Source organism: Lentinus tigrinus (genome assembly GCF_003813185.1).
Source record: "Lentinus tigrinus ALCF2SS1-7 unplaced genomic scaffold L226scaffold_22, whole genome shotgun sequence".
NCBI classification, from domain to species: Eukaryota; Fungi; Basidiomycota; class Agaricomycetes; order Polyporales; family Polyporaceae; genus Lentinus; species Lentinus tigrinus.
The window spans coordinates 151,560-169,603 of NW_027137931.1; the positions used below are offsets into that span (position 1 = coordinate 151,560).

At 58.2% G+C, this 18,044-nt stretch overlaps 4 protein-coding genes across 4 annotated transcripts; 2 read left to right on the forward strand and 2 right to left on the reverse strand.

Annotated features, from left to right (window-relative positions):
- Positions 1-775: 775 nt before the first annotated feature.
- On the reverse strand, positions 776-7,118 carry L226DRAFT_490064 (uncharacterized protein). The gene is made up of 22 exons (XM_067677306.1): positions 6,765-7,118; positions 6,464-6,628; positions 6,330-6,410; positions 5,775-6,079; positions 5,108-5,724; positions 4,889-5,055; positions 4,772-4,840; positions 4,524-4,715; positions 4,325-4,469; positions 4,091-4,275; positions 3,859-4,029; positions 3,612-3,806; positions 3,151-3,543; positions 2,870-3,062; positions 2,724-2,802; positions 2,489-2,630; positions 2,259-2,414; positions 1,997-2,143; positions 1,785-1,932; positions 1,526-1,663; positions 1,275-1,404; positions 776-1,111 (listed from the first exon to the last, which is right to left on the reverse strand). Exons 1-22 carry the CDS (start codon positions 7,074-7,076, stop codon positions 937-939), a joined length of 4,305 nt encoding a protein of 1,434 aa, XP_067533125.1. The 5' UTR covers positions 7,077-7,118; the 3' UTR covers positions 776-936.
- Positions 7,119-8,690: 1,572 nt separating this feature from the next.
- On the reverse strand, positions 8,691-9,287 carry L226DRAFT_149690 (uncharacterized protein). Its single transcript, XM_067672427.1, has 2 exons — positions 9,264-9,287; positions 8,691-9,201 (listed from the first exon to the last, which is right to left on the reverse strand). The coding sequence occupies exon 2, from the start codon at positions 9,147-9,149 to the stop codon at positions 8,775-8,777; it is 375 nt and encodes a 124-aa protein (XP_067533126.1). The 5' UTR covers positions 9,150-9,201; positions 9,264-9,287; the 3' UTR covers positions 8,691-8,774.
- A 302-nt stretch (positions 9,288-9,589) lies between these two features.
- Positions 9,590-11,256, forward strand: L226DRAFT_546875 (FAD/NAD(P)-binding domain-containing protein; the record flags this gene model as incomplete). The annotated part of the gene is made up of 2 exons (XM_067682451.1): positions 9,590-10,378; positions 10,432-11,256. 2 exons carry the CDS (start codon positions 9,590-9,592, stop codon positions 11,254-11,256), a joined length of 1,614 nt encoding a protein of 537 aa, XP_067533127.1.
- A 332-nt stretch (positions 11,257-11,588) lies between these two features.
- On the forward strand, positions 11,589-17,945 carry L226DRAFT_511676 (uncharacterized protein). The gene is made up of 10 exons (XM_067678309.1): positions 11,589-11,839; positions 11,887-12,006; positions 12,060-12,171; positions 13,313-13,606; positions 13,659-13,745; positions 13,796-13,927; positions 13,980-17,100; positions 17,155-17,246; positions 17,302-17,419; positions 17,484-17,945. Exons 1-10 carry the CDS (start codon positions 11,619-11,621, stop codon positions 17,606-17,608), a joined length of 4,422 nt encoding a protein of 1,473 aa, XP_067533128.1. The 5' UTR covers positions 11,589-11,618; the 3' UTR covers positions 17,609-17,945.
- Positions 17,946-18,044: the final 99 nt, after the last annotated feature.

Below are 18,044 nucleotides of genomic sequence, written 5' to 3' on the forward strand. Positions count from 1 at the left end.
GAAGGGAAGGCGTGTTCACATACACGAGTATTCCATTTGGCGAACATGCCTGTGCGTGGTGCACGGACGGCGCCCCACTAGTAGTAGTACTACGCCTTGCCACGCCAGGAGATCGGGCACGCGCGCACGGGGACGGGGGGACGTGAAGTGAGCCTGGGACCGTGACAGCACACTCGGACTCTGCCTCTGATTCAGATAGCGCGCGGCGACAGCCCGGCCGAGGACACTGGCACACACGCATGCCTTTGCCTTTCCACAATCCGGGCATGTTACAATCTGCAATGCCATCACTATGAGAACTTCCCTGCGTGCGTGGCGTGACGGGCAGACTGAGACTGATACCAACTGAGCCTGACGCACCTGGCGTCATCGTCTATGAACGCGGGAAGACGAGAGGCATGCCCGGTATGCAGTGTGCCATACTAGGCGTGGACGATCTGTACCACTCATTGATTGCAGAGGCTGAGAGGCAGTCTGAGCATCAGCCCCCGGCCGTCCTTCTCACCGGTTCCTATTACCAGTGTCCACGTTCGCCGCCACAGCACAGGGCGTTGATTAGACAGGGACTGTCAGAGTCGCAGTATAGTAGCACGACAAAGCCATGAGGCCCACGGCCCGCGAGTTCTCCGAGTCTGAGTTCAGAGAGGTAGAGTTCAAAGCTCTGATCCGGCGGGAAGCGTTCTTCACCCTCGGTCCAACCGGCGCTTAGCAAAGGCTGAAGAACATGCGGAAAACGTCAGTCCGTCCGTCCGTCCGTCCGTCCGTATCGTGTCGTGTGCCTCCTGTCTCGCGCGGGGATTTGGGTCAGCCACTAGTATGTAGCTCTCTAACAGATACGGCAAGGCATGAAGGAGGTGGAATAGCACTGTGCACTATGCACAAGAAGCTAGAGGCGTAAAATTGTAAATTACACACGACCTGAGGAAAGGATACCAATCACCACGCGCCGACGAGGGCCACCCAGTCCTTGAGCACCGTCGCGCGGTCCGTGCCAATCTGGCGGGTGACTTCGTGCTGGCGCGCGATAGGCAGCTCCTCGAACGTCGCCAGCAGGTTTCCGTCCAGTATCCCTTTTGATAGCGGCCTCGAGACATACTCGTTCCGCACCATGCTGCGCCGAGTATCGTGTGTCGTGTGTCCAGTATCGTGTATCGTGTGTCGAGTGGGGTGCGTTGAGGGTTATCATGGGCATGGGAAATCGTGTATCAGCACCCACCGGCTCGTAAAGCCCGCGCACGCGCGCGGGGCTAGACTAGGACTTCAGGACCACTCACCGGAAGGCCTTGGGGTTAAGAGCCGCCACATGCTGCACGGTGCGGATCAGCTGGCCCTGCAGCAGGTGCAGGCGCTTCGCCGCGTTCTCGTCGACATAGGTCAGCGTCGTGAGCGAGCCGTCGACCGCACCTAGAAGGGAGAGGACGAGGCAAAGCAAACACAATGCCGAACAAACACGCAACAGGGACAGAACGAGCTGCGTCAGCCAGCGGAACATAAACAACCCTCGAAGTTTGCGGACGCTGCGTACCGCACACAAGCCGGGCCTGGGGGATCTCCGGGTCTCCGTTCTTCGGCCGACGGGCCACCAGCAGCGAGCTCCGGTACTCTGTCTGCCCGTGGAACTCGGTGCGGCGCAGGAGATGCTGGCCGCTCTTCGACTCCGGGTCTGTGCGCGCGGTCGGTCAGTCCGGCCCGTTCTCGCTTCCGCTAAGCTAGCACTAGCACTAGCACTGGGGAAGACCAGGATGCGAGAGGACGAGAAGAGACGAGAAGAGACGAAGACGCACCATGAGGATCGTAGGCGTAGATTCTGACGACGCCTTCTTCGTCGCAGGTCACGAGCGAGACGTGCCCGTCCGCAAAGAACAGGTCGGCTCTTGTCACGCAGCAGTGTTGCGGGTCCTTCCCGAGGATCACGAGCTTGTACGGGTCCTCCTGCGTGTGCGCAAGGCGGTCAGCAGATACGAGGAGGAGGAGCAGACAGGCATGGTTAACCGACCTGGAACGCCACGAACCACACGCTCTTGACTGCGTCGCCAATCACCAGCAGGTTCTTCACCGCCCGCAGGGACGTCACGTACACCCCGACGTCGAGGAACGCTACGCCGACTAACCGTTCGTCTAAATCGAACGCGCGCACGAAGATCTGCACAGCATAGGGTAATTTCAGCACATAGGCATGCCGGCGGAAAGTCCAATACTTCATTGCATCGCATGTTGCCATGTTGCATGAAGGGACCATCCGTTGCATGCGCACGTACCTTCTGCCCCATGGACGAGACGAGGTAGCCGTCCATGCCACACAAGAAGGTGACGGGACCCTTTGCCTCGTCGCGGCAAAGCAGCTTGAGCCGCCACCAACGCTTGATGTTCGTGCTCGTGTCTGGCACCACCTCGACGATCTCGAATATGTACACCTGGAGCGCCGCACGTCAGCCCTGGCTCATCGGACCATACTGATACTGAACAACAGGCGGCGGATTGTGCTCACCGCGCCCTTGACTGCGAGATCCTCGCCGCGATTGATGGTGGTCCCGACCGCGATGAAGTCCTTCATTCCAGATTCGGTGCTCAAGGTCTCAAGCGGCACGGACACGACGCAGTTGACGAACTCGTTCGCCGCGAACTCATACCTGCACACACCACACACAAACACACAATCGCGAGTCAGCCAACACTTCACATCGCCCACCCTCGACGCGAGCTGCGTGCATGTGTGTGCTTACCCGTCCATAGTGATCCAGCCATCAGGCGAGATAAGCTCGAGCGTGGCAGTCTCGCAGTAAGGGAAAGAGATGTTAGGGCCTGCGGTGAGATCGCACCAGTCAGTAGCCGCGCGTAGACAAGAGATAGCGACCCTTTATACACTCACTATCAGGCTCCCAGACGATGTTCCCGTCCTCGTCATATGACGCGAACCGGTTCATGAACGACGAGGCCGCGACGACGAGCGAGGTCGAGGCGTCGAACACGATGTTTGAGTATGGCCGCGAACGTGGTATGGAGCGCGCGGGGAGATGGGCGTCCAAGAGCACCCCAGGCATCCATTCCACCAGACTGGGGCCCTGGAACACACGCACGCACGTCATGAAGTCAGTCAGTCAGCTCGTCCGCACTCCGCTCGGAGCTCCCCTCGCAGGCACCCGCACGTACCTCGTCCGAGTAGAGGAGGAAGTCTCCCCTGGACTCCCACAGGGAGCATGTCGTGAACGCGTGCACGACGTTGTGCCCTGACGGGAACACCCGCACGCCGCCCTTGTCCGTCGAGACTATCCAGCATGGCCGATCGCCCGTGAAGAACACCCCAGAATACGTCTGGCCCGGCGCAGGAGAAGTCACGAAGGGCAGAAGCAGGCGCGAGATGCGCTTCTGCTCGGCTAAAACGGACCTCTGCTCCTCCTCGGTGTGTTGTATGTCGAACGCCCGGGACACGACCTTGACGAACTTGACAAGAAGCGTCGAGGATCGGGTAGAGGGCAGTGGCTCCGCTGGAGGCGCCGTCGCGACGGCCTCGTAGATCGCAAGCAGTCCTGAACGGAGGAACACCTGCGCGAGCGGATCCTTGTTAGAACACCTCTGCGGTTCATGTCGAGCAGACGCTTCACGTAACGTACAATGAGATGCGGGCGAGGTTGCGACTCTCCTAGAGGCGCTATGACAATCTGCTCGATGTCGAGCTCTTGTGGCTTTCTTGGTGGATCCTGCGGCAGCGACTGGGCGGGAGGATCGAGCGAGTCGGTGATCACCGGGTCAAGGGTAGCCAGCAGTGTCGTGGAGAACGCCAGTGTCAGCTTCGGCAGCGTCCAGATCTGTCAGGTGGATGGTCAGGTGCGAGTCGCAGTTCAATGTAGGAGCCCTCACCTCAACAACGCCTTGTGGGCGGACGAGGACTAGCCACTGGCTCTTGCTTCCAGAGTTCATTGCGCTTTGCAACGTCGATGTTGGTGTCTCTGCAGGAACCTCCGTGTTCAAAAACGATTGGAAGAGCCCGCTTGTGTCTGTGTAGAAGTATCCAGCTAGATACTTGGACGTCTGCATCGGCATTCCAGTGAGCACGGAGGTTCCTCAAGAAATGCAGCCCGAAACCATTAACCTTCTCGCCCATAGGGGACATGTCCTTCCGCCTAATCTTACCTCGCTCGATCTCTCCTATGAACAACCCTATGGTGTCGTCCTCTCGAATGATGAGGATGAACGGGTCGCATATGCTGCACGACTTGATCCTCGGCCTCGGCGTGTTGCCATCGAGATCCTTGATGCTCTGTCGTTCGCTTCCGTCTACTGCTTCGTCAACACACGGTGTCATCCTCTACGAACTGCTACATACCAGGTTCAAGCACTCGGATGACGTTGCTGACGTTGAACATGACATGCAAAATCGCAGTTCCCTGGAAGAACGGAGCCGCACCCAACGTCACCCCTGGGATGCGAGTCGTGATGGCAATGTCGGACTGAGCAGAGCGTGTAGATATCTAGTAGAAATTGGTGAGCTACTCGTCATGTGTGCGGCCGTTACGAGTACCAACCCGCGACAGTCCTGGCGACGGGTTCGCGTCCGTGCTGATGATGAGCGTGTCGACTTCTCCGCGGAGAGGGTGCGTGGGCTTTTCGAAAGTCCCCCCGTTGGACTTGACCGACTGTCGGATCGGGAGGGACCACATCCCACGACCGCCTCCGATGGCATGGAGTTTACGTTTTGAACGCGTCGGCATGTCTCTCTGTGGGCCGTATCATCTGTCAGCTTCGTTCCTTGCGATGAGGCCGTTACTCATACCTGGAAGAGGTAGAAACTACCCAGGTGGCCTGAACCCGTAGCTGCCATCAGCTCTGGAACTTGTCGATCCTGTAAACAAAGGTAAGCGATGGCTCTCTGCACTTTGACACTACGTACGCCGTTGCGCGCAATGCCGAACGTCATGTCGGAGATTGGACCATGCGCGGGGATCGCATCGCACAGGGAGAGATGCACCACGATCCGCTTCCGAACCGAGTCAACAGCACCGTTGGCGGTACCATTAGCTGTTGGCTTGTCTGCGTCCGTCGACGGTCCGTAGAGGTCTGAACGTACACTGTCAGAGAGCACTCGCACGCGCTGCGACAGAACGCCCACCTTCATCGTCATCCATCACGTCCATCTGGTTCGCCGTGTCTACAACAGCCGGTCCGGAAGCCATATCGACATCCTCGTCGACGATTTCTTCCTCTACCCGTGCAGTGCGGAGCAGGACGGAGGGCCCGACGATGCTGCCAACGAACACGTGGTCCTCTCCAATCCTCTTCACGGTAGTCGGGACCGTCGTCTGGGCAAGCGCGGGAGACATCGACAGGCGCGACACCATCTTCCCGTCCTGGATCAGCTCAATGGGATAGACCGTGCCATCGCGGAGGAACAGGAAGAGCGTGCGCTCATCTACGAAGGTGAAGCGCGATCCCTCGAGCAAGAGGTCGCGTGCTTGCTCCTGGGGCGTCAGCGTGGGCATTGGTAGGTCGCTGATTCTGGGAGGCCATCCGTTCACAGGCAGCATGACCCGGCGGCCGGACTGGTCCACGAAGAGGATGGAGTTGCTGGCAAGGATAACGACTCCGCCCATGGAGGTTGAACACGGTGTGAGGGCGAAGCAGTCATAGGGTAAGCCTTCGACTCCACTGATGACCGGGTAGTTGTTCGTGATCAGGTCGAGCGTGAAGATGTACAGCCCGACCGTATCCTTGTACTCTTTTAGTCGCCTGGAAGAACGTGAGTAAGATGCGCCAGAAAAGAAGCGCCGAAGACCTACCCGGTCCATGTCTGCTGGCTCTGGCAGAGGACGGCGATGGTCGGGTTGTGAAAGCCAGGCAGGAACGCGAAGTCAATTACGTTCCGTATTCGCTTGTCGACGTCATTTGCGAGGTCCAGAACGAAGCTGGGGGAGTAAGGGACGTCTCTCGCCTGACTGGTTTCTTGCTCCATGAGGTCGAGCTCGGCCTGGCTTTGGTAAAATGGAAGGATAGCGAGGGAGTCCTTTGGCAAAGACAACGCTGCACATCGAGATGATGGATCAACGCGAAGTTGAGCCTTGAAAAGCGGAGCATCCAGGGCCATCTGTTGAGGGGTGAGTCAGGCATGCGAACTTCGAATGCATCATGTCAAGGGTGTGCAAGTCTGAGGAAACGGAGGCTAGTGGCCAAATATGTTGCCCCAGAATGTCGTTCAACAAACGGATAAGACGGTCGCATGGTATGCAAGAGCCCAGGCAGAATTAGAAGAATGCATAAAAGGGCGGGGGCGAGACTTGCGAACAGCGTAGTACTCCGCTGCGGTAAAAGGGATGCGAACAATGGCAGAGACTCACCAGTTGAGGAGCCCTTTCATAGGTATGAATTGAGACGGTAATAACATCGTGAGTCGAATCCGACCATTCGAGTAGTGCAATCTGTGGCGTGACAGAATGAGAGGGTGTTTTGCTGAGAGACGGATACTACGCACCTTCGCGTCTTTGAACGAAACCAACAGCCTGTCCAGTTTGTCCTCCAACGAGTGCACGATACGTATGGCCTCCAGTCCGGTGACGGTGCCATGAAGTCGGTGTTCACGGACAAGATAGAAACGGTTGACAGTGGGTGGATGAGAGATGCCGTTCTGACCAGTAGACTAGAGACGATACGGACACGGGTCAGCAAAAGGTTCTCACTGGCAGAAGCCCACGCGCGCCGTCGGGATGGAGAACGAGGAATGGCATTGTTGTCTGCAGCGACGACAAAGGACTCGTTACCCGAAGCGTATTCACCTTGACCGTGCCCACGTTCACGAAGCCGTCTCCCGTCCCGTCCATCTCGACCTCGCCCTCGACCGCCTCCGTCCCCCTGCGCACGCTCGCGCGCCGCTCCTTCTCATCGTCCTGCTGCGCGGATACCGGAGCTGGCTCTTCCCTGACCTCGAAGATGCGAAGAAGACTTGAGCGTGCCACAACAACGTTGAAGAGCGTGCGGCCAGTCTGCGAGGAGGAGCCTGCCTGCGGGAGTGTTGATGGTGTAAACTTGAGACATGCCGCGAACTCTACACCGCTAGGAGGCAGTATTTCCTGACGAAGAGCGTGCATCTTCCACGACGTCTCTTCGTTGTATGTTCGCAGCTCGCGGCTTGTTGCACAAGCCGAAGCGCCCGTCTCCTCCGTTTGCTGGCGGAGGCGCTGTTGTTTTCTGTTTGTTGCCATACTGAACGCCCGGCGCTCACAACTACCGAGGCCCGGATGCGTACGTACGCACTGTGAGGACTGCCTTCCTAATACTGTGTGAGGAAGGGCATCTGAGATTACATGGTGTAGGAATGTAATCCGGGTATGGGAGGTATTGCTGACTGACTGAAGTTCACCTTCCTTCACCTGAGAACAGATCGGTCAGTTGTACCAGCAAAATTCTGAAAGTAGGAAAATGATCGCCACCTTTGAAGTTATAACATATGTCGAGCTTCGTATAATACCAGAGTTCCAGGCGATATGTCCAGTGATTTCTAGCTGCGATGCCAGTCCCGAAGTCACTATACTCGGCCTGGACCTGACGTCAGTCAGACAAGTTACCCAGCGCCCTGTAGAGAAGCTCGGAACAGGAGTCTACGCACGATATGTATTTGCCTGACTTAAACAGTACTATGGACGCAGTATTAGTCATAATTGCGTTGTCGATAGAGTGCGCCCAAGAGCGCTGAAAGCCGATATAAGTATTCACTACATCTACTCGGTCAGCTAAAATGGCACTCTCGTAGTCTATAAAGAATGGGAGAAGGGGGCGTCTGCGACACATGGATGCCATGTGGTGCCGCGTGGCTTCCATGTGCGCTCTGGGACCGTGCCGAGCTTGCGAGGCGCCCTGGGTACCGGCCGAGCCTGCGAGGCCCCAGTCCCGACTGTCTTGCGCCGAGTTTACGAGGCGCTCCCTGCAATATGAGAACTACATGTGCGTGGGCTAACATAACGGGCTGACATGACCGGCTCCTGCGCCAGAGGTCCGTGCTGAGCTTTGCAAGGTCTGGCTGCGCCGAGTTTTGCGAGGCGCCCCCTGCAGGTTTTCCAGCATGGGAATGACCATATGCATTGGACAACATGATGGGCTAACGGGCCAACATGACGGGCTAACGCGCTAACATGACAGGCTAACAGAGTGACAGGCGCACTTCTAAGTTCTGTCTGTTTCTGAACTGAGTTTTACTTGAAGCATTGGCTGACATGATGGGCTGATCCGTGAACAGGATGGACATGCATCAGGGTATGGCTAACAGGTACGGGCTGACGCAATGGGCTGACGGCCAACGGGATGAGCTGATGAGGTTCAACGGGCTACTGGGGCGGGGTTCACGTTCAATGACTTATACATTCATCATTTTATTGAACATGAAGCCGGAAGCGAAGTCCATAATGTGCATATGCCAGGCTAGCACTGAGCCAAAGGCGAAGCCCGTGATACGCATATGTAGCGTTGAGCCGAAGGCGAAACATCCTCTGGGAGTGGCAAAGCCACGGGTGCGAAACTAGTGAGTGGAATGGAGTCTTCGCATCTGATGCATCGGGGATGTTTACTACGTAGTACAAAATCGTTTACCACGTGGCGATGTTGAGTTGGGGATCGCCAGCGTCTAGGTTGCTAAATGCAGTCGGAAGACCGAGACTGGAAGCTTTTTCTGTGCGCAAGCCTGGGGCAGGGCGCGTTGTGTCCCTCATCCAGCTGGGTATCGCTCGGTCATAGACTTCCTCTGTTCACCCTTGAGGAGTAAATGCATCACGCACGCGGCCACAATGGTCGCATTAGTGTGGGGCTCCTCGCCAACGCCCCGAGGACGGTAGGGTACCCACTAAAACCCCTGCTTCCAACAAATCTTTTGGTTGGGTCGATGACCGAAGTACAAAACTCCGCTTTCGGATGGGATACACATTATATGGGTCCCACGTTTTATGCACTCGCTCGCTACGCTTGTCGCTAACACTCGTTTTGACCTCGTCGCTCGTGATGATCCAGTCCACACGCATACTGTTCTCCATCCCCTTTAGCCAGCATCTCGCGATAGACTCTGACGACCTCCACCTGGCCAAGTTGTTATCGATACGGGCAATCGTCTCACATCGGAGTGTCCAGGTCAGGTACGCCGAGTCCAGAATGATGAATCTATACGACCTGTTCATCCCCGCCGAGGCTTTTGCCACAGCTTTCTCTTCAGGCTTGTATCCGTTGCACCTAGGATCATTCCGTACGTCAATCCAGGCAGTGTCATTTTCAACAATATGAATGTCATTCACCAGATGGCTTTCTGTCCCCGAGCGTCTCAATTCGACCGCCATCGTCCTACCGTCTACGCCCTTTGTCATAGAACTAGTGCTCCGACACTGCGCCTTCGGCCTTACTCACGTCATGGTAAGTAAGCGTAGGCTAGAACTGGTGCCGAGAAGGACAATGTCACTAATAGAAGATTGCGCCATATCACTCCTCCATCGAGCAATAACACCTCCAGAGAGACGCACTAATGCAGCAAGCCGTATATAAGCATGTTTCCCTTCCCGGATCGCTGGGGACCTTGGCTGCATTATCTTCTGCGTGCTGCGGCTTGTCTGCTACGTGAGTCGCCATGGTCCGCCTTGTCTCCTTCACGTTCGTTCTGCTCCCGTTAGCCGCTCTCGCACACCAGGAACCCTTCTCGGCGCTCCCGCACGTCAAGAGCCCTTCCAAGTCCATCGCTATCGTTGGCGCAGGCAGCGGCGGCCTTGCCATCCTGAAGACCATCTTCGACCTGCCAGAAGATGTCCGGCAGGGCTGGGAGGTCGTACTCTACGAGCAGCGCCGCGACGTGGGAGGCGTATGGCTCCCGGACCCTCCAGGTCCACTCCCTCACTTCCCGAAACTGCCGGAATCCCCGCTGTACCCGCTGCTGCATACCAACACCCCGCACCCGACAATGACCTACCCGGGGTTTACGTACCCGCCTCTCACGCCGTTATTCCCGTCTCATGAATACGTTCAACAGTATCACGCAGACTACGCGGAGCACTACAACTTGACAGCGTACCTGCACTTTCATCACAAGGTCGTTGCGGCGGACTGGGTGGGAGATAGCGAGCAGGGGGAGTGGGATGTTGTAGTCGAGGTCCAACAACCGGGCGGACCTTCGCACGTCAGCAAGAGGAGTTTCGACCATCTCATTGTCGCCAACGGGCACAATCACTACCCTCATATTCCGCAGTGGGATGGCACCGAAGGATGGCTTGCGAACACTCCTCGTGGCACCCCGAAGCGCCAGATTTTGCACTCCATCTACTACCGCGACCCGGCCAAGTACACGAACCGGATTGTTGTCATTGTAGGTGCCGGAGCGAGTGGGCGGGATGCGGCGCTGCAAGTGTGCAAGACCGCACGTCTGGTGAGAACCTTCTGTGCCGTTACAAGAAGTTCTGATCGTGACAACTCGTGTAGGCATACCAATCCCTCACCCCGAACAGCGAGCCGACGCCTGGTGCGACAGTTATCCCCAAGCCCCGCATCGCATACTTCACCAACACCTCCATTGTCTTCGAGGACGGCACGTCCCTAGAGGACGTCGATTCCATCATTCTCGGAACGGGCTACGAGTTTCGGGTACCGTTCCTGAGCCCGCCGCATTCGTCCGTGCTCGACGTCGACCCAGACACCACGTACAACTCGACGACCGCACCGTCCCTCGTCACGAACTTCCGCTACATCTTCCCTACGCATCGGCACATCTTCAGCCTCGCACCCGGCATCCCTCCGACCGCGCTCGCATTCGTAGGGCTCCCTGTCCTTGTTGCGAACTGTCCGTCGGACATTGCGCAGAGTCTCCTCATCGCACATGTGCTCGCTAATCCCTCTATACTGCCTACACGGGCCGACATGCTCGAGGAACTCGTCAAGCGCGAGGACAAGCTCCGAGAGGCGGGACTCGACCCTTACTACGTCGGCCATCGCCTGGTCGCGGAGTCGGAGACAGACCAGGACTACCAAGATAACCTCGTGCAGTATCTGAAGGACGTCGGCGTGCTTCCGGAGGACGGGAAGAAGTACGTCGAACCATGGAGACGCCTTGGTCGCGGGAAGGCGCAGTTGCTTGCGAGGGCTTGGCAGCGGGCGTTGCAGCTAGGCGAGGATAGGAAGTGGCTAGAGGGCGCAGAGACGGAGGAGGAGTGGGCGGACGTGATGGAGCGGCTTGCGAAGTGGCAGGAGGCGTATGAGGACGAGCATGGTATCCCCGAGTTTGAGGATCAGTCTGTTTGGTACCTGTAGGTTGCGTGCTTTCTGTGTGATTAGATGATGCCAATTGACTCTGGCTACACCAAGCTTGAACCATGTCAGTCGGCGAGCCGGAGATGGTATATCCTTCTCTTGCTGGATTCAGATGGATCGCTGCACCTACTTAGAAGCATACTTGCGCTGGTAACATATCCAAGTTACGAGTGGGATACTTACTTCGTTGGAATATGTTGGCGTTTCGCTTAGACACATCGCACCCAGTCGTCAAGGACATCCGTATAAGGAAATGATTGATGGTGGGGACTGGGGTGCGCCTGGTTCGCGTCATGACACGTCTGCTCTAACTACTTACGCGCCAATTGATCCTACTACACTACTTCTCTTACTCGTCCCTCATGAAACTCAAAGAAATCCATCGGACGTCGACCTTCGCATGGTCACCATCGCCGTCGCTGCCGTTGCTGGCGACCGGCACGGTCGCGGGGGCTCTGGACGAGTCCTTCAGCAACAACGGCCAACTCGAAGTATGGGCTCCGGACTTCCTCGACCGGAATCAATTCGACCTCGGTGGTGAGGGACAGGCAGGTTCGAAGGGGACGGTCACGACGACTTCACGGTGCGTGGCGCGACGCCGGCGGGTGTGCGTGTGCTGAGGACGCGTAGATTCAACCGGTTAGCATGGGGGTACGTCAACGCAGAGCGCCCCCGCGGCGTGATCGTCGCGGGCATGGAGAACGGCGAGCTGGATATATGGGACCCGGAGAAGATTGTCGCAAGTGCAGAGTGAGTGCTCGTGTTGTGTTCGTACGCGTATTCGTCCTCAAGACATGACGTAGTCCCTCCGAATCGCTGATACTCCGCAACAAGACGCATACCGGTCCTATACGTGGGCTTGACTTTAACCCCATCCAGCCGAACCTGTTCTCTTCTGGTGCGGTTAATGGCGAGGTGAGTGCGCTCTTCTCCGTATATGCAGCAAGTCGTACGCGTCAACACGGTGCAAATCTCGAGCTCGTGTATCAGCTGAGCACTAGTCTCGAAACCAGACGGTTAGGACGTTCCAAAAAGGACGGGAAATGGCACAGAACGGAGGCAGAGTCGGAGGAACGTCTAAGCGATTGGGAGGCTTGTCCGGCGGACTGTCCGTCGGACAAACGGCGTGGAGAGGTCTCAGACACGTCGCAGTGACTCGTCGCGCCTCTCCGCCTCCTTAAGCGATCACCAGTGCCGCAGTTGCTCGTCCGAGCCACTTGTCGCTTTGCGTTCCGTGACTTCATAAGATCTGGGGATCTCGTTGGGTGATTTAAGGATGAGATTGCGAGCGTTCAGCTCCCCCACATAACTAAACCTGCCATTGACTCTCCCGAGCAAAGTTCCGGGATGCCTTTGCCCTCACAGATGAAGACGCGATGGGAGCTTCTCTGTGATGTCGCATGGAGCAACGGGGCTGCGTGCGAGCTCGAGCGCGATATGCACATTATCTTTCCGGGGGCACTCGTATTGACAAGACTCAATTCCCAGTGGATCCGACTTTCTGCGGAGTCGGGTCCTAACCGTCTGGTGAATGTCGTGGTGGCGGGTGGGGTATTATGAGTCTGTCACGGAACGTCACCTACGCACTCCGCTCCCCGCCCCAAGCAGCGCCTTTACGCCGACCGTCTTGACTCTCCGAATCACCTCTGGAGTCCGCTCCGCCGCTTGCTCTCCGTCGGGGTCGCGGATGAGGCGCCGCAGGGTCCAAAGACGTGTTCACGCATAGTAGCAGCTTGTACGAGGTCGAGAGTGATTGCTGCCTCGCGCGTAGGTGGGGCTAGTGGGGTCGTAACCAGTTTGAGAAAGCCTTGGGCGGGCGGAGAGAGGATGGGCGGCAATATGCCGGGCGTGACAACACCCCGCCCGCCACCACGAAAGTCACTAGACGGTATAGATGCGTCTCTTTCTAGGTTATTATCCGTCTGCCTCCCTTTCGTTAAACGGGCAGAGACCGCCTGGTTTCGAGACTAGCTGAAGCACCGCATGTGTGCACAACTCTCATCACCTGTCTACGGCTCGTTTTTCTCATCTCTCATCATATTGACACGTTTGGCAGATCTACGTCTGGGACCTGAAGGACCCAAGCAAGCCTTACTCCCCCGGGACGCGTAGTACGAAACTCGATGAGATCACCGCATTAGCATGGAACCATCACGTCCAATACGCGTTGGCTGCGTCGAGCAGCACGGGATACACGGTCGTGTGGGATCTGAGGGGGAAGAGGGAGGTTGCTGCTCTGGCGTATGGTGGCGGTGCGGGTACCATGGGCGGCATGCAAGGGTTCGGCGGCCCCGGCATGGCGATGGGTGGACGGAGAGGTATGAGCGATGTTGCGTGGCACCCAGACAACGTACGTCCCGTTTCTATCTGTCTTTACGCATCGTTTGACTTTTGGGGAACAGGCCACCCGGCTCGTCACCTCGTCGGAGGATGACGCATCCCCGGTTATCATGGTTTGGGATCTGCGTAACGCCCGCGCCCCGGAGAAGGTATGAGCTCAGTTAACCTATGGCATGACAAAGTTGACAGTCGGCTCCAGATCTTGACTGGCCACGAGAAGGGAGTACTGTCGCTATCGTGGTGCAAGCAGGACCCCGACTTGCTGCTGTCGTGCGGCAAGGACAACCGTGCACTGTGCTGGAACCCTCAAACGTCAGAGATCATTGGAGAGGTGCGTATCCGCTGTATGCTTCATGTCTACACTTCTGCTCACGTACGCACAGCTCCCCTCTGCAGACAACTGGGCGTTCCAGGTTGACTGGTGCCCACGCAACCCGGATCTGTTCGCAGCTGCGTTCTTCGACGGCACGATCGGCATCCACTCGATTCAGTCCACCAACGAGGCGAACGAGGCGCCTCAGGTTGCGCCGCAGCCAGACGCGTCCGACATCTTTGGTGCGCCAGGCTTCACGCGCGCGAACCAGGCTACGCTCTCGCTCAAGCACCCTCCCAAGTGGCTCCGGCGCCCTGTCTCGAACTCGTTCGGCTACGGCGGTAAGCTGGTCACGGTGTCGAACCTCCCCTCAGCACAGGGCCACAACCAGAGCAGCGTGGTGCACATCCGCAAGGTCGTCACGGAGAACACGATCGTCGAGCGCGCGCAGAAGTTGCAGTCGTCTATCGAGGCGGAAAACCTGAAGGAGCTTGCTGAAGAGAAGACTTCTGCTGACGACGCATCGGCGACGTGGAGGGCGTTGCTCAGCCTCTTCAAGGCGAACTCCCGGGACGAGCTCATCACCCTTCTTGGTTTCTCGAAGGAAGAGGTCGCTGCTCGTGTAGCTGAGGCGGTCGCTAACCTGAAGAAGGCCGCTGCCGATCGGGCCAACGCTACTGTTGAACAGGACGTGACTGAGACTGACCTTAAGGTCCATGAGCCCGTTGTCTCCTTCGCCGAGCCTGAGCGCGAGGCGTCGCCGGAAGGTGGCGAGGAGGAAGACGAGGGTGAGGGTGACGAAACCATTGATAGCGCGGCGTTGGCCGCTGAGGCGACCCCGTCCGAAGTCTCTGCTAGCGCCGCGTCCGACACGACCAGCGTCACGCGCCAGGCTGACGGCGAGTCGACGACCACGGCCCCTAGTCTGTTCGGTGACGACGTGATTGGCACGCCCCAGGGCGACGCTGCGGCGGACTTCTTCGGCAGCATTGGCACTGCACGAACGGCTGACGACGACAACATACGTATCCCCCACCATAACTACCCTCTCGACTCATCAGTCGCGGCTACCATCGGCTCGCGTCCCTCGTCTGTCGCCTCGGAGGCGCTGAAGGACAACACGTTCAGGATATACCCGAACGACGAGTCGGAGACGGACCGCCTTGTGACGAAGGCGCTTGTTCTTGGCGACTTCGAGTCTGCTGTTTCGCTCTGCCTCTCTTCCGACCGCTTTGCTGATGCGATCCTGCTGGCCGTCAAGGGTGGCCCCGAGCTCCTCGCGCGCACGCAGAAGGCGTACTTTGAGCGCCGCACGACCGCGTTCCCGTACCTGCGCCTGTTCCAGTCGATCGTCACCAACGACCTCGACGACATTGTCCAGAACGCAGACCTGCAGGAGTGGCAGGAGATCTTCGTCGTGCTCTGCACGTTCGCGAGCCAGGAGGAGTTCCCTGGTCTGGCTGAGCAGCTCGGTCAGCGTCTCGAGTTCCACTCGAACATCGTTAAGGCGTCAGGTGTCCCCGACGCAGAGGCGAAGTATGCGGAGCTCCGCCGCCATGCCACGCTCACCTACCTTGCTGCTGGGCGCTTGGAGCGTCTTGTCAACATCTGGATTGAGGAGCTCACGGAGGAGGAGAAGCGTCTTGTTTCTGATGCTGAGCATCTCGATGGCTCGCTCTACACCGCCCACGCGCTCGCGCTGCAGACGTTCATCGAGAAGGTGACAGTATTCCGCAAGGCCATCAACTACACGGACGAGGACCTCAACATTGCGACGCAGAGCGGTGACTCGACCGTTCGGACGTACAAGCTCTCGGGTTTGTACGATCGCTACTTCGAGTATGCGGATCTGCTTGCTGCCCAGACACTCGTCAAGGAGGCGGTCGCGTTCCTCAAGCTTGTCCCGGCGGATTACCACGGCGCCGCGGGCTCCCCGTACGACTTCACGATTGGCCGTGATCGTCTGCTCAAGGCTGCTAACGAGATTCCTTCTCGTACTGCGTCCTACGGTGCGACCGGTCCTGCTGTCCCTGCAAAGGCGGCTCCCGTGGCTTCCACGAGCAATGTGTATGGGTACGGTCAGTACTCGGCGCCCACTCAGCAGCCCTTCAGCCAGTCGACAACAGCCTCATCGATCTACGAGCCGTACCAGCCCGCCACTACACAGGCCCCGAACCCGTACCAGCCCCCTGTCCCTCCAGCCCAACAACAGCATCAACAGCAGCAACAGCAGCAGTCCCAGTTGCCGTACCAGCCTGCAAGTGGTCAGGCTTACGGACAGTACTACCGCGGCCCTGCACAGCCCCAGCCACAGCAGCCGATGGTCCCTCCGCCGCCGCCGCATGCCCGTGGCGCTACATCCACGCCGTCCGCACCCCCGCTCGCCCCTCCGCCTAAGCGTGACAACGGAGGCTGGAACGATGCGCCTGCTGCCATCAGTGCTCGTCGTACCCCCGCCAATGCCAACGCTGGCAAGCCCGCTGCGATTACTTCGCCTTTCCCCAACGCGCCTTCTCCTACCATTGGCTTCGGAGGGTCGCCGCCTCCGGGCAACCTTCCACCTCCCCCTCGTCCTGGCAGCGTCCAGCAACGCCCTCCTCCACCTCCCCAAGCAGGTCACCGTGGTTCGATTCCTTCTGGCCCTCCCGGCCCTGGTCAGTATCCCCCGCATGCTCGTCCGCCATCAGGTCCTCCTGGACCTCCTCCCTCGCATATGGCACCTCCTCCTCAGCGTATGCCGTCTCAGCAAGGCCCGCCGCCTCCTGGCCCAGGAATGGTCCGTCCGCCGCCTCAAGGCCCGTACGGCGCGCCTCCTGCAGGCCCGATCCCTGGACGGACCCCTCCGCCGCCACCACACGGGCACCAACCGTTCTCCCCACCCGGTGCAGGAGGATATGGCCATGCACCTCCACAGTTCGCACGCGCCACGCCACCTCCCGGGGCTGGTCCGGCTCCCTCAGGTCCCTACGCTCCCCCGCTGTCTCAGCAACAGCCTGGCCCCTACGCGCCCCCGCCTCAAGCGCAGCAGCACTTCCCTGGTCCTCAGGGCGGTCCCGGTATGGCGCCTCCACCGATGGCAGGTCACCCTCAGGGCGGAGCGCCGCCCCCGGCGGGTCCGCCACGAGGTGCGACTCCAGGAGGTGCGCCGGCGCCGCCACGTGCGAAGCCAGGACCTCCCGCCCCGAAGTATCGTGAGTAGAATCTTGCGTTGGTGGATGATTCTGCGAACTCACATGATATTCTAGCACCTGGTGACCGCAGCCACATACCAGACGAGCTCCGTCCGGTCTTCCAAGTCGTCTCCAGCCAGCTCGAGCAGCTGAAGCAAGTCACGCCTGTAGGTGTCGAAAAAGGTTCAAATTGCGAGCTGGGTCTGACTGGTCTACTTCTAGCCTCAACAACGTCGTATGGTCGATGATCTGGAGCGACGTATCAATCCGTTGTTCGACGCGCTGAACTGCGAGACGCTGTCAAGGCCTGTCTGCGAACAGCTCCTGATACTCACTCGGGGTACGTTGTGACTGCCTCATCGCGTGCTACCCGTCTAGAAAGCCTGCTGACCTTCTCTGCGCAGCTATGGAGGCGCATGACCGTGAGCAGGCGATGGCGATCCATATGGATTTGCTCACACGCGGATCGCTCACGGACGACATTGGGTTGTGGATGTCGGGTATCAAGCAGCTCATCGTCAGGTTGTAAGCACTCCGGAAGCCGCGTGGTCTACGCCGGCACTATTTATGGCACCCCCACATCATGGCAACGACAAAAGAGACGATTGTGAAGATGGATGCACGGATGGACAGTGGACTGAAACTCGGTGTAGCAGCGTCGTCTCATTCTTGATGTCTGTTGATATAGATATGATCGTCTTCCACTTGGACTCAAGTACTCAACTCCCGAAGCTAGATGTGCCTTTTGTGCGGTTGAGTACGTGGTGCGTGCGTCGGTTGTGAGATTATCGCTACCGTCGGCTGTGTCTAGCTGGTCACATTCATCTACTGCATTGCAGCTGTGCTTGGCAGAGAAACACATCCATGCCTCCGTTCAGGGCTGCCGTTGGATCCATACTTTCGTGAGTACCTACTGCGAGAAGGCGGGTATTCTTTCACTTAGAGAGATTATCGCGCCACAGTTG

What these genes read in the sequence shown, in the direction of transcription:
- L226DRAFT_490064 (XM_067677306.1), bottom strand. Translation starts at nt 7,076, where the DNA reads ATGCACGCTCTTCGTCAGGAAATACTGCCTCCTAGCGGTGTAGAGTTC. An exon ending in CGTCGCCAGGACTGTCGCGG is followed by an intron (nt 4,470 to 4,523) that starts GTTGGTACTCGT and finishes AATTTCTACTAG; the next exon opens with ATATCTACACGCTCTGCTCA. An exon ending in TGTGGTTCGTGGCGTTCCAG is followed by an intron (nt 1,933 to 1,996) that starts GTCGGTTAACCA and finishes GCGCACACGCAG; the next exon opens with GAGGACCCGTACAAGCTCGT.
- L226DRAFT_149690 (XM_067672427.1), bottom strand. Translation starts at nt 9,149, where the DNA reads ATGAACAGGTCGTATAGATTCATCATTCTGGACTCGGCGTACCTGACC.
- L226DRAFT_511676 (XM_067678309.1), top strand. Translation starts at nt 11,619, where the DNA reads ATGAAACTCAAAGAAATCCATCGGACGTCGACCTTCGCATGGTCACCA. An exon ending in CGTCAGAGATCATTGGAGAG is followed by an intron (nt 13,928 to 13,979) that starts GTGCGTATCCGC and finishes ACGTACGCACAG; the next exon opens with CTCCCCTCTGCAGACAACTG. An exon ending in ACCTCCCGCCCCGAAGTATC is followed by an intron (nt 17,101 to 17,154) that starts GTGAGTAGAATC and finishes ATGATATTCTAG; the next exon opens with CACCTGGTGACCGCAGCCAC.